Here is a 12,987-nt window from a genome sequence, read left to right as displayed (position 1 = left end):
GATCACCCGCTGTAATTGATCTGTTTGATCGAAATATGGTCGGGAGAAACAGCATAAGTGGCTGTTTACTTCTTCTCTGGGGTTTCTGCGATATTCATTAGAAGATATGGTGGGAGATTGGAAGAACCCCCACTGAAATTCTACCCCATTGTGTTTTGTTGCTTTCAAAGTATGTATATTCTTATTGCTAATTTATAATGATTAATAAATATAATCCGTGTGTAGAATTACAGAACTTAATGAGCTTGGTGTATATCAGGAATAGTCATTTTAAATCAGCTTTAAAATCCCATCGTGCTCAAAGTTTAAAAATATGAAACAATGAAATACTTGCTGTTATAACGGGGTCTTTCATCTGCAAATGTTTCAAAGCACGATGAAGTGCACAATGGATTGTTACTCTTTGAGTTGTGGTATTTGTTATGTAGGAAACATGCCAGCTGCTCTGTTCCAACAACATCCACAAACAGCAATGAGCTGAATAAGCAGTAGTCAGTGTTTTATCTACTTTAATACTGCTTTGAAGAGAATTATTTTATTGTTTCTGTTAATAGTGTGTCAGTGCACCACAATCTCACGAGCTTCTACTATAACCTCCAAGTTACCATTGCAACAGCACAGGTGATCCATCAGTGCAAAGGTTAAAAAAGGGAAGCTTCAGATACTACAAATAAAACCAGAACATGCTGATAATATGCAGCAGGTCCCTTTGTAGCTGAGCAGAGAAATATTTTAGGTGGAACTTTTCATCAGAGTTCTGACAAAGGGTGTACACTCCAAAGCATTAACCTCTCTTTTCTCTTTCAATCGCCCTCACACCTACTGTGTAATTCCGGCATTCCTGTTTTTACTATAGTGCGTCAGTGCAGTTCTCTATTTGGACAATGACTTTACTTTCCAGTGCAAAGTGGACCCTGAAAATCATAGAATTGTATTTTTTTGTCAGTAATTCCCAAAAACGTTTGCAGCCGAAGCTCACAGTTAAATATTTGTCTGCTGTCACAGGGGATGCTGTCGACTTCCTGTCCTGGTTCCTAAACGCACTCCATATGGCGCTAGGAGGGAACAAGAAAAAGAAGAGTAAGTAGCCTCAGGAGTTGGGCACCCCGACCGATATGCCCAATCTGTGATGTTCCTCGGGTTTTTCACAGTTCACAGGGACACTATGAAAGTTTCTCACGTGCGTACCGTTACACTTCACTGAAATGCTAGTGTCAGTGCTGTGAAAGTATTTATTGCTTTAAGGGTCTTGAGAGAGTTTACAGCCTGGTTGCGAAGGCAGCGATAAACTTATCATCTAGTTGTGGAAACACTGGTCAGTATTAAGAGTTGGCCATGTCTCAATAGATAAATGCGACAAGTGCAGTATAACTGACTGATGTGGACCAGCAAGGTTCTGGGTTCGATTTCATTGTTTATACTGAGTTTCAGCTATTCTCAGTGGAGTGGTGGTAACTTTGGGCTACCAAAGGGAGGGGAAAAATCATCCAGGGTCCTATTGGTCACTATTCACTGACCCCCTGCTGCAAAGTGCACGGAAGAAAATGACATGAATGGACTCACTGTGATGTCCCAATTTCTAGGTCGAATAAAGTGCCAACACTCACTGGGCTCACACTGAAGATTGGCCATTTAGTGAGGTACTGTAGGGACCTAATGCCCATGAAATCATCCCAAGGCAAGAGTCGTGGGCCTTTGGATGGGGGGAGTATAATCTGTTTTTTTTATAAAAAAAGAAGCAAGACAGCTTGCCATTTTGTTTTCAAGAATCATGTAGTTCCATACCAGGGACTCAACTGTTCGAGAAGTGCTAGTGTTTTCTGTGAGCTGTCCCATTGGTAGTGAATGAGTGGTTGGGTAATACAGACCCCCTGGTGATTCTAGTGTTACTGTGGTCGTTCTCTTATTTTATTCTTCGTGGTTCTTTAACATTGGAACATATTTCTCGTTTGCAGCCATAATCAACAGTGTGTTCCAGGGATCCATGCGGATATTTACAAAGAAACTGCCTCCACCAGATCTGGTTAGTACCCTTCATTATCATTGTTCCTTTCAGCCTTTTATTCTGTATGTTTTTCCTTATCTTTTCCTCTGGTCAGCAGGATAGGACAGATTATAATTCTGATGGTCAGTGGACTGGCCCTCAGAAGGTGTGGTAACAGGAGCTACGGGCAGACTGCTTCTTCCAAGCAGGAGAAGTGGTATAGCTGGATTTGTAGATGATGCAGCCAAATCTGAGTGTCCTCCGGGACTGAAACACGGGAAATTGTGTTGTAAGGACAGGTTGTTGCCACAGCATCAAAGGTGGTGTTGTCCTCTTAGCACTCATTCCAGCATTAAGGTCACAGTGCAACTCCCAGCCTCACCCCTCATGATATTCATCCTGAACACCATTTGTTTGATACGTTTTTAAATGCACTTACTCTTTTAGCCACATGGTGTCACCCAGTAACTAGTAATGCAAGTCGACACATGTTCTGCCACTTTCATAAACTGAGCAAATTGTCGATCGAAGCCTCCACTTTATATAAAAATAGAGTTCAGACTGTTTTACTTTCTTTGGACTATTTTACGGGAATTTAGAGCTCATGAAGGTGATGGATGTCAGTGGTGGGAATGGAGCACTTTCCAGGTTAGCATCAAACACTCCCAGGGCAGGTACAGGCTTAGATACAGAGTAAAGCTCCATCTACACTGCCCTATCAAACACTCTCAGCACAGGTACAGCACGGATTAGATACAGAGTAAAGCTCCCTCTACACTGTCCCATCAAACACTCCCAGCGCAGGTACAGCACGGGTTAGATACAGAGTAAAGCTCCCTCTACACTGCCCTATCAAACACTCCCAGCGCAGGTACAGCACAGGTTAGATACAGAGTAAAGCTCCCTCTACACTGCCCTATCAAACAATCCCAGCACAGGTACAGCATGGGTTCGATACAGAGTAAAGCTCCCTCTACACTGTCCTATCAAACACTCTCAGCGCAGGTACAGCACGGGTTAGATATAGAGTAAAGCGCTCTCTACACTGTCCATCAAACACTCCCAGGGCAGGTACAGCACGGGTTAGATACAGCGTAAAGCTCCCTCTGTACTGTCCCATCAATCTCTCTTGGGTAAGGTGCAGCACGGATTTGATAGAGTGAAGCTACCAACAGGATGCCTCAGCTTCAACCTTTGAAGAACACCCTCTGCTGCACCACAGTGAAATTTTTCCATTGTGGCATTCTATGGGCTCTGAGATTACTAATTTAGTGATGATATTTAGAAATATTTAGCTTTATATAAGAATCTAAATTAAGTATCAGTAATGGCCCCCAGTCACCTTTTAATCATGTTTTAGTTCATTTATGGTAAATGCTTCACTTGCACTTGACATTAATAAGTTCAAAGGAGAATTGTTCTAACCTGTCTGCAATATTTCATTAGCATTTATCCAAATTTCGGGTCACTTTTCATAGTCAGGCAGAACTTACTTACCCAGAGGATATTAGAGTTGTGGAATAAATTACGAGGGAAGGTCATTATGAATGGGCTGAAGAAACAATTAGATGGACAGAGAAGGGATTGATGGATAGGTGGGAAAGATGGGTTAGTGGGGCTGAGATCATGAACAAAGATAAGCTTGTTGGGTCTAATAGCCTTTTCCTGCTGCTAAAAACTCTTGTGTTGAAAACTGGTGGACCAATGGCTTGTATTTGATTGATTTTAGAAATAGGAACACGGCAATGAGCGCAGTGCACTTTTTAAAGGGGAACAGAGCGGTTCCAGCAAGCCTGAGGGAATGATTTAAAACACTGTCCATCACCTTGAGAGCTGAGCTTGCATCCTGTCAGTTTGATGGATGGGTGGGATAAAGGTTTCTCTTGTGCCTGTTCAGCCTGTGGTAATGCAGTGAGCATGGAGATTAGTCAGCTGCCAGTGGCTTGCCCTGATGTTCAAAATTTTAATAGAATTTATATTTTAACGCTTCCCTTTTAACATTTTTTATATCCTCTGCGTAGACACCGGAGGAGAAAGAGCAACTGTTGGAAATGGAGGAGTTCAAGGAAACTATGACAGAGTCTACATTTTTATACTTGACCCTTGACCTTCCCACAGCCCCTCTGTACAAGGATGAGAAGGAGCAGCTGATCATTCCACAGGTCCCGCTCTTCAACATCTTGGCGAAGTTCAACGGCATCACAGAGAAGGTTGTTACAAAATATAAAGGGAAATGAGAAACGGCTGAATAGTCTTAGCAAACAGCGCAGAATTTTATAGCAGAGAAGGAGGCCATTTGGCCCATGAAAGAGCTCTCCATTTAGTCCCATTTTCCTGCCCTTTGCCTATACACTTTTAACTTCATCTTCAAATATTTCTCCACTTTATTTTTTTTAAGTAAAAAGTAGACTTATGAACTATGAACTATGCTTTCTCCACTATTTCTGGTAGGCAACCTTCTGCAAAAGAAAAATTCTCAAAACTTCTCCCTTTGTTCTTTTGATGATAATTTTGAAGTTATGCCCTCAAATGAATAACTCACTGGCAGTTCAAATAGTTTTTCCCAATTTTCCATATCAAAACCCCTCAGAATTTTGAACATACTGGATACTTGGGGCATATAACCCATAAGGCACATGCCATATAGTTAACATTGTTTTGCTGAAAACTGTTATACTCTCCAGTATCGCAAGAACTAGATGCACACGGATACAAACATTAAAGAAAGCAGATTCCCCGGATCACCATTCAGTGACCCCCCCCCCCCCTGCCCCCTTGCTGGAATGTGGACATCAGGTAAGGGCAGGTCGAAATTTAGTCAAACAGCCTTCCAAAATTCACTCTCCGGACTCACACGGGTATAGTACTGAAGGGTATCCAGGGCCAAAGGAACTGTATCTCAGCAAGAGTCAAAAGACTTCAGAAGAATTAATTGAACTAACTGGGCAGCGCAGATTGCCAAGTCTATAATGGGATTGACCAAAATTCTCCATCTTGCAGGTCACTGTGCTGCTGACCATGTAAAAGCTGTTCATTGCTGACATTTCCATGGGCTTTTTCCATTTATTGGATGTCAGCTTGGCTCAGTGCTACCTCTGAGTTAAAAGATCGTGGGTTCAAGCCCCACAGAAGAGACTTCATGGAATCTTACAGCACAGAAGGAGGCCATTCAGCCCATCGTGTCTGTGCCAGCTCTTGGAAAGAGCTATCCAATTAGTCCCACTCCCCTGCTCTTTCCCCATAGCCTTGCAATTTCTTCTTTTCAAGTATATATTCAATTCCCTTTTGAAAGTTACAATTGAATCTGCTTCCACCGCCCTTTCAGGTAGTGCATTCCAATTCGTAACAACTCGCTGCGTAAAAAATATTCTCCTCATTTCCTCCCTGGATTTTTTTGCCAATTATCTTAAATCTGTGTCCTCTGGTTACTGACCCTTCAGCCAGTGGAAACAGTTTCTCCCTATCCCTATCAAAGCCCTCATAATTTTGAGCATCTCTACTAAATCTCCCCTTCACCTTCTCTACTCTAAGCAGAACAATTCCAGCTTCTCTAGTCTCTCCACATAACTGAAGTCTCTCATCCCTGATACCATTATGGTAAATCTCCTTTACACCCTCTCTCAGGCTTTGACATCCTTCCTAAAGTGTGGTGCCCAGAATTGGATACACTACACTAACTGAGGCCTAACCAGTGATTTAGAAAGGTTTACCATCTCTTCCTTGCTTTTGAACTCTATGCCACTATTTATGAAGCTCAGGATTCCATATAACTTGAGCCCATAATCTAGGCTGACACTTCAGTGCAGTACTGAGGGAGTGCTGCACTGTCAGAGGTGCTGTCTTTCGGATGAGACATTAAACCGAGGTGCCGTCTGCTCTCTCAAGTCGATGGCACTTTTTGAAGAAGAGCAGGAATGTTCTCTTGCTGTCCTGGCCAACATTTATTTCTCAACCAACATCACTAAAATAGATTATCTGTTCACATGTTGCAGTGCTGTTTTTGGGACTTTGCTATGCACAAATTGGCTGCTGCGTTATTTATTCATTCGGGGTGTGGCAAGGCTGGCATTTATTGCCTACCTCCAGTTGCCATGATGCGAATGAGTGGCTTGCCAGGCCATTTCAGAGGGCAGTTAAGAGTTAACCACATTAGTGTGGAGATGGAGTCACATATCGGCCAGACCGGGTAAGGATGGCAGGATACCTTCCCTAAAGGACATTAGTGAACCAGTTGGATTTTTATGACAATCCGACAGCTTCGTGGTCACTTACTGATACCAACTTTTTAAAAAAATAAAAATTATTTTCAGACTTTTTAAAACTAAATTCAAATTCTCACGCTGCCATGGTGGGATTTGAACTCATTCTCCGGATTATTAGTCCAGTAACATAACTACCGCATTACTGTATGCTTGTTTGCCTCCATTACAACAGTGACTACACTTCAAAAGTACTTCATTGGCTGTGAAGCACTTTAAGACATCCTTAGGTCATGAAAAGCGCTCTATAAATGCAAGTTCTTTCTGTCTGTTCAGGAACTGTAGAAAACGTTCTTTGTATTTTCTGCAGGAGTATAAAACCTACAAGGAGAATTTCCTGAAGAGGTTCCAGCTGACAAAACTGCCACCGTACCTCATTTTCTACATCAAAAGATTCACAAAGAACAACTTCTTCATAGAGAAGAACCCCACCATTGTCAACTTCCCAATCACGTAAGCCATAAACACTTATATTTACTTTTTACTGTTTTCTCCCTTTATCCTTCCGTTCAGAAAGATGCTGACTGTTAATGGATACAGTTCCATGAGCAGTCCTTGGCCACGTTCCCATTCTAAATGTGAGACTAGATGGTGAATGTTCCCAAGTTCTCCATCATGAAGCCAAGACCTCAGCTGAGATCCACTCTTGCCCTTCCAGTGATCTGGCGGAGGAACACTGGCTGAAATTTTCTGCTTTCTCCCCAGCTCAGGGGCGCTGAGCCAGGTGTAGTGCCTCGACTGCAGCCTCAGCTGACGTCAGCTAACACAACATAAGACAGAAGACTGAATCTTAGGGTGGGACTGCTTATCTCTATTTTGGATACCTGGGCAGCAGCTTCAGTGCATTTGCTGGTTGTGCTGCGGCCTGCACTTCAGCACAAGTTTTCCAGAATTGGGTAGATCTTCTGGATTAGAGGAAAGTTAGCTGAAGGTGAGTCCCCTAATAACGAAGTGTGGTACCAGAGGCTGTCTGATGACGGGGCCTGTACAGATTTTTGTAGACTGGCTGTCTTCTCCCAACTAAAGATGAGGGGAAGGGAGAACAGTTGTACCGTCACTTTCAGTAGGGTGGGTTCATAGTGAGGATCCCAATATTGCAAAACAGCAGCCCGAGTGATCTGGAAACGCAGTAACAAAATTGACTTGTTTATTGCAATGTGTGTTTCAGGAACGTCGACCTGCGAGAATACCTGTCTGAGGAGGTTCAGGCCATACACAAACACACCACCTATGACCTGATCGGTAACGTGGTGCATGACGGGAAGCCGGGTGAGGGAGCGTATCGGGTCCACGTGCTGCATCATGTGAGTGCACAGATAATGAGCTTCTGGCAGTTACTGGGATTTCTTCCTCCGGTGTATGAGACTGTTCCTAGAAGTAAAGATGTACTTCGGCTCGACTGACCCCAGCAGGAGTGAAAAAGTGAATGCGACACATAATCATTTCACAGAGACTTTGGGAGTGATTTTAAACCCCAATACTGCGTGGGTTGGAGGCGGGTGGGAGTTGAAAATAGTTGTTTTTTTGGGTCGCAACCGCAAAATTTTCGGACTTTGCATTCCCAGTGGGACGCCTGTACTTTTACGCGCTGACATTAAACCCGGAAATAAAGCCGGGTTGCAGTCGCGACCCAAAAAACAACTATTTTGAACTCCCACCCGCCCCCAACCCACCCGTTCTTGGGGTTTAAAATCACCCGCTTTGAGAGGAGAGTGGATTGTAATTAGGCAAAGCACAATCCACACGGGTCCTAAAAGCCATGTCGAATACAATAAATGTCTTGTATCTCGATGTGTAATTTTACACAAGTATGATTATTCATTGATCTTATTTCCAAATTTTCTTCCCTCCTCTTTCTTGAGCTGCGGACTTCTTCCTAGAATACAGTTCCATAGGCGCCATCAGCCTTCCGGTACTTTCCCAGTTGCCATTGTTCATGAATGAGCAACAGGCTATTCAACTGTACATTGCATCATAACCAGCCCCGATCCTATACTCATTTATAGCCCACCGGCACTGATCAGGAGGAACGGAGAACACTGTCTGATTTCTTTTCACCTTTCCCGCTTGGAAGCTGGGCCACGGTACTCTTAGCACAGAGCAGAGATCTGTATGGTTCAGTACCACACTGCCACTCTACCCATAAGGCTATCCAGGCATTTGGTCTGTTTGAAGGATCATGCAATAGTTAACAGGATGCAGGTCTTTAATTTTTTAAAAATTATTTGTCCTTAGGATGAGGGTGACACTGACATGGCAGTATTTATTGCCCATCCCTCGTTGCCCTGAGGTATTATGAGTCAACCACATAGTATAGGACTGGAGTCCCATGTAGGTCAGACCAGGTAGGGAGGAACCTGCTGCACCTGCCCAGAAAGGAATAGAAGGATATGCTGATAGGGTTGGATGAAGATGGGAGGGAGGAGACTCGTGTGGAGCATAATCACCAGCATGGACCTGTTGGACCGAATGGCCTGTTTCTGTTGTGTATGCAGGTATGTAAACAACTTGATGTGTTTACATACCTGCATCTTTGTGAAAGTAGTTATCTGTACTCTTGACTCCTACCTGTTCTACCTTCTTTGTTTTGTTTTGCTCAGTCCAATAAAGGGACTTCTCTTCCTGATTATATCAGTTCTGGTAAAGGTTCTTAAATCTGATTTTTTTTTTCTTTCGGATGCTTATGGACCAGTTGTGGATTTCCAGAATTTTCTACTTTTATTTCAGATTTCCAGTTATTGCAGTTTTATTCTGCACTTGATATTCTATGTATTGTTGCAAGATCTAGCTGGTGTGTAAACTAAGTAGTATTGCAGCTGACTGTCATATTTGATCCAGAGACATGCACCACTGTGTACTGGCTTCTGTAGTATGAGATTCTGTCCAGTCGGTATGAAATGTTAACATTTTTGGTGTACTTCTTTCAGGGCACAGGGAAGTGGTATGAACTGCAGGATCTACAAGTATCTGACATCCTGCCACAAATGATCACCTTGTCTGAGGCTTACATTCAGGTTAGTACTGCCAGTGGCAGCACTACATATATTTTCTGCTGCTGCATGATAGGCAAACATTTTGCGTAATGTCAAATTGGCATTGAGTAACTATTGTATATTCTATGGCCATATGCTTTCAATCAGGGCTATTTGTATTGACACAAGACCACAGAACGAGGGGACTCAAGCTGAAAAAAGGCAGATTCAGACGGAATGTAAGGAAACGATACTTGCTTGAAAGTGTCGTTGGCCATTGGAACAACTTGCCGATAGAGGTTGTGGAAGCAACTGGTTACAGCATCTTCAAGGCAAAATTGGACATGTAGCTTGAAGAGAAACACATTATCAGTTACAACTGCAAGGACAGCAGGAAGGCAGACTAGACGGATCTATGGTCTTTTGCAGCCTTGAGATCTTCTATGTCTCTCGTACATAATGTACTTTGTTGAAATCGTTGCTCTATCTCCTACTTTAACTCATTCTTTCCCAAGACCTCAAACCAGTAGAACTCTACCTCCCACAGTCTTCCCTTCCTTCTATAACTTACAGGCTTTTAAAACTCAATCTCGGTGTTGCTGCTTCCTGATTTATCTTGCTTTCCCTCCTACTCTCTTTAGGTTTAGTGCTGTCCTGGTCTATGAGCCTTGGCCCTTCTCCTCAGTGTCTCAATAATATGAAAATACCTGGAAGATATGAACACTTATCTCTTCGAGTTCTTAGTGATTTTTTTTCTTCCACTGTAATACATGTCATGACAATTCAGAGAGGACATTATGTGCAGTGGTTCCATTTGGAGTGCCAGAGCAAATGGAACTAGTGATTCAAGATACCAAAGTTTGGATCTGAGCAGCCCTTCCCCAGCAGGAAGGTGACCGGTGCTTGAGGGACTCGGTTACATTAACACTGCATTGGCGGGAGTGCATTTCATGATACTAAATCAATCAGTTCTTGCAACTATTCTGCACCTTGTCTAAAAAGGCTACTGAAAATAGACTAATGTATCAAAGGTGGTGGTTTAACATGTGTGCTGCTGCTCGAATTCACATTTATGAGTTGAATAATGTGAGGAGGTTAATAAGGTGGTGACTGCTCTGTTGATGTTAAAGTGAGTAAGCCAAATATCTCCTGGCTGTTTTGCATATTATTAAGAAAGTGTTTTTTTCCACCCAACAGATCTGGAAGAGGCGTGAGGACAGTGATGAAAGTCTGCCCAGTCAGAAAGGAGCATGAACTGGAGCAGGGGGAATATTTGCTGCTGATAGGCACCTTGCCCATGGTAAGCGGGGACTTACTCGGGTGGACCTGAAAGATCCCGGCAATATTTAAAACAAAGTCTGACAATAGCCTGTAAGCTCAAGTGTTTGGGAGGTGTGGATCACACTGATGTTACATTGCGTTCAGACTGATTACTCACCTCTGCTGCCAGAGTGCTCCAGCCTTGGATGTGTGTCCAAAGCCGCAACATCTCCAATACAGACTTGTAAAGGTTTACAATAACTCCTTAGATGACCCTGGCACCGGGGGATGTTGCCATGAATGTTTTGATGGAATGAGTCTCATTTGAAGAAGTGTTGTGCAACAGCAGAAATTCTCTGATTCGCCTGGGAATGTCACCGACTAATTTAAACACCTCCTGTTCTTCTCGTCTTTGACCTTATATTCTGTTTGTTGAAGCCCTGGCAGGATGATTCCCGCAGAATGTTACAAATCTCAGTGCGTTTTTTTGTCGTGATCTTGCTTCATTTTTGTTCAAGAGTAAACCGCCTTTACATTCTGGCTGCTGTTACTTCAGATGCTGCATAGCTGGCAGCAGAGAGAGGAGCCTTGCTCCTCCAGACTTGCACCTGGTCAAACAGTTTATGTCTTAGACAGGGGGTTTGACATATATGTGTAAATCCACCTATCATACTCTTTCTGTCTTGTTCTATGTAACATTGGTGAAGCAGAATCTGACATACAAGACTGCTACCTTTGTAATAGTCTGCCGTTTCCTCAACTTGGTGGGAGCATTAATGGGGGGCAATTTCAGGGTTCAATTTTATTCAGATTTGAGTTTGAAATAATTCCTCCTGTTGGTACTTTTTTTTTAGAAAATTATATAAGTAAAATACTTCACTTCTGGCTGCTTCCCCCATCATTTTCAGCAATGATTACTGTTTGTCAGTTAGGGTAAATAAAATTCTCATTGAAAAATTGTGTTTGGTACGAGGCAACTGGTGTTAGTGTTGTATCTGTTGGGTGATTGCGGTGCTACTGCTGTGGGTGTTTGAGGCGCCATTTTCAGCCTAAGAATAGGACGTGTGTCATATTAATTGAGGGTTTGTGGTGAAGATAACTTACCCCCCCAGAGAAATGAACATAGCATACTTTATACCCTATTCTTTTTTAAAATTCTAACTTTCTTTTCTCCTTTCCTGAGTGTTTTGATTCTTGCACTTGCATGGATGCTAGCATCTCTCTGGTGCCTCTGCCAAGTGGCCATTTTAAATGCGAGAGCCTCAACGGTGAGCATCAGCTGACCATTTGACCATGGAGGGCTGAGCCTGATCCTGTCCTCATCTGACAATTGCATGCATCCACTTTCCAGTGAGGCTCACACAAAAATGCACAGGAGTGGAAACCTCGGCTGATATTTTTTTATTGCTCTAGCCAGAGGCATCAGAGCCAATTGTAGCACCCCCAACTGCTGCTTTGGTTGTGATCAGTTAAAGCAGCACATTTTCTTTAAATGAGGCAAATAAGAATATCTCCCGTCTCAAACTGAAACGAAATATGTTTGAAGGATGCTGTGATTATGGCAGTGCAGCCCTCATTATTGCAGAATAGGCCACACATTACAACAGTGACTGCACTTCAAAAGTACTTCATTGGTTGTAAAGTGCTTTGAGATGTCCTGTGGTTGTGAAAACTGCTGTATAAATATAAGTTCTTTCTTCCTTGTTTCACATCAAAGATGTGACTGCCTACTGATCAGGGTTGGTACTTAAATTCAAGCTGCAAAAAACTGAATTTAGGAAGACTGCCAGTTTAGGCTGTTTGATTTTTATTTTCTAATTTCCTCATTTGAAAGCTCAAATCACTGCTGAATTTCAACGGTTGATGACTGTTAAGGGTGGTCAGAATAAAGGAAGGGTTATTGAGCCTGTTCCTATGGGCAGCCTGAATTGGTTTCTATACAGAAGTCATTAACGCCAGAATCCTCCACTTGTCATTTTTACTTTTTTTTTAAGAGAAAGCTTGGTGATGGGCCAAAGCTTGTGCTGTAGGGCAGCAATAAGGTTTGAAAAGTTTCGGAGAGGTAAGGTAAAGCAGAAAGCCAACCTGTGTGTGTTTGGCTCATCACAATTGTAACTCCTAAAAGATAGCTCCGACTGATGATCTCGTACTAATTTTGTTTTAAGTTGGTGTGTGGGTGGGTGGGGGGGGGGGGGGGGGGGAAAGAGAGCCATACATAATTAAAATTGCTCAATCATACTGCCTTTATAAATGGCTCCTGATATCAGTGGTCACCGATGATGAGGTGTCAGCAGGACTTGACCCTTGACTCAGGAGTCTGCCCCCCCAGTACTATGAGTGCAGCAAGTGAGGTCATTAGTTAGTTTCATGGCGAGTCTGAAATCAAATGAGGGAAATGTCGATTCTCAGTCTTAGCCTGTCTCTGCTGTGGCACCACGGTTTTCCTCAGTTGCCCCAGGTTGGGGAGGGAAAGGAAAATCTTCCAGGTTCCCAGTCACTGTCTAGTGAGATA

The 12,987-nt window shown here is 42.9% G+C and overlaps 1 protein-coding gene across 4 annotated transcripts in view; it reads left to right on the top strand.

Moving 5' to 3' along the window:
* usp39 (ubiquitin specific peptidase 39) overlaps positions 1 to 11,432 on the top strand; it is a 90,339-nt gene extending 78,907 nt beyond the window's left edge. For all 4 annotated transcript variants that reach the window (XM_068001294.1, XM_068001292.1, XM_068001293.1 and 1 more), the window contains 7 exons: positions 1,006 to 1,080; positions 1,956 to 2,023; positions 4,006 to 4,194; positions 6,554 to 6,696; positions 7,412 to 7,547; positions 9,171 to 9,257; positions 10,413 to 11,432. In XM_068001294.1, coding sequence (XP_067857395.1) covers positions 1,006 to 1,080; positions 1,956 to 2,023; positions 4,006 to 4,194; positions 6,554 to 6,696; positions 7,412 to 7,547; positions 9,171 to 9,257; positions 10,413 to 10,469 — 755 coding nt within the window. In that variant the 3' untranslated portion in view covers positions 10,470 to 11,432. The remainder of the gene's footprint in view (positions 1 to 1,005; positions 1,081 to 1,955; positions 2,024 to 4,005; positions 4,195 to 6,553; positions 6,697 to 7,411; positions 7,548 to 9,170; positions 9,258 to 10,412) is intronic.
* The last annotated feature ends 1,555 nt before the right edge of the window (positions 11,433 to 12,987 follow it).

Source organism: Heptranchias perlo, chromosome 20 (assembly GCF_035084215.1).
Source record: "Heptranchias perlo isolate sHepPer1 chromosome 20, sHepPer1.hap1, whole genome shotgun sequence".
Classification (NCBI taxonomy): Eukaryota; Metazoa; Chordata; class Chondrichthyes; order Hexanchiformes; family Hexanchidae; genus Heptranchias; species Heptranchias perlo.
The sequence above is the reverse complement of the archived record's forward strand: the minus strand, read 5'-3'. Positions and strand labels throughout refer to the sequence as shown.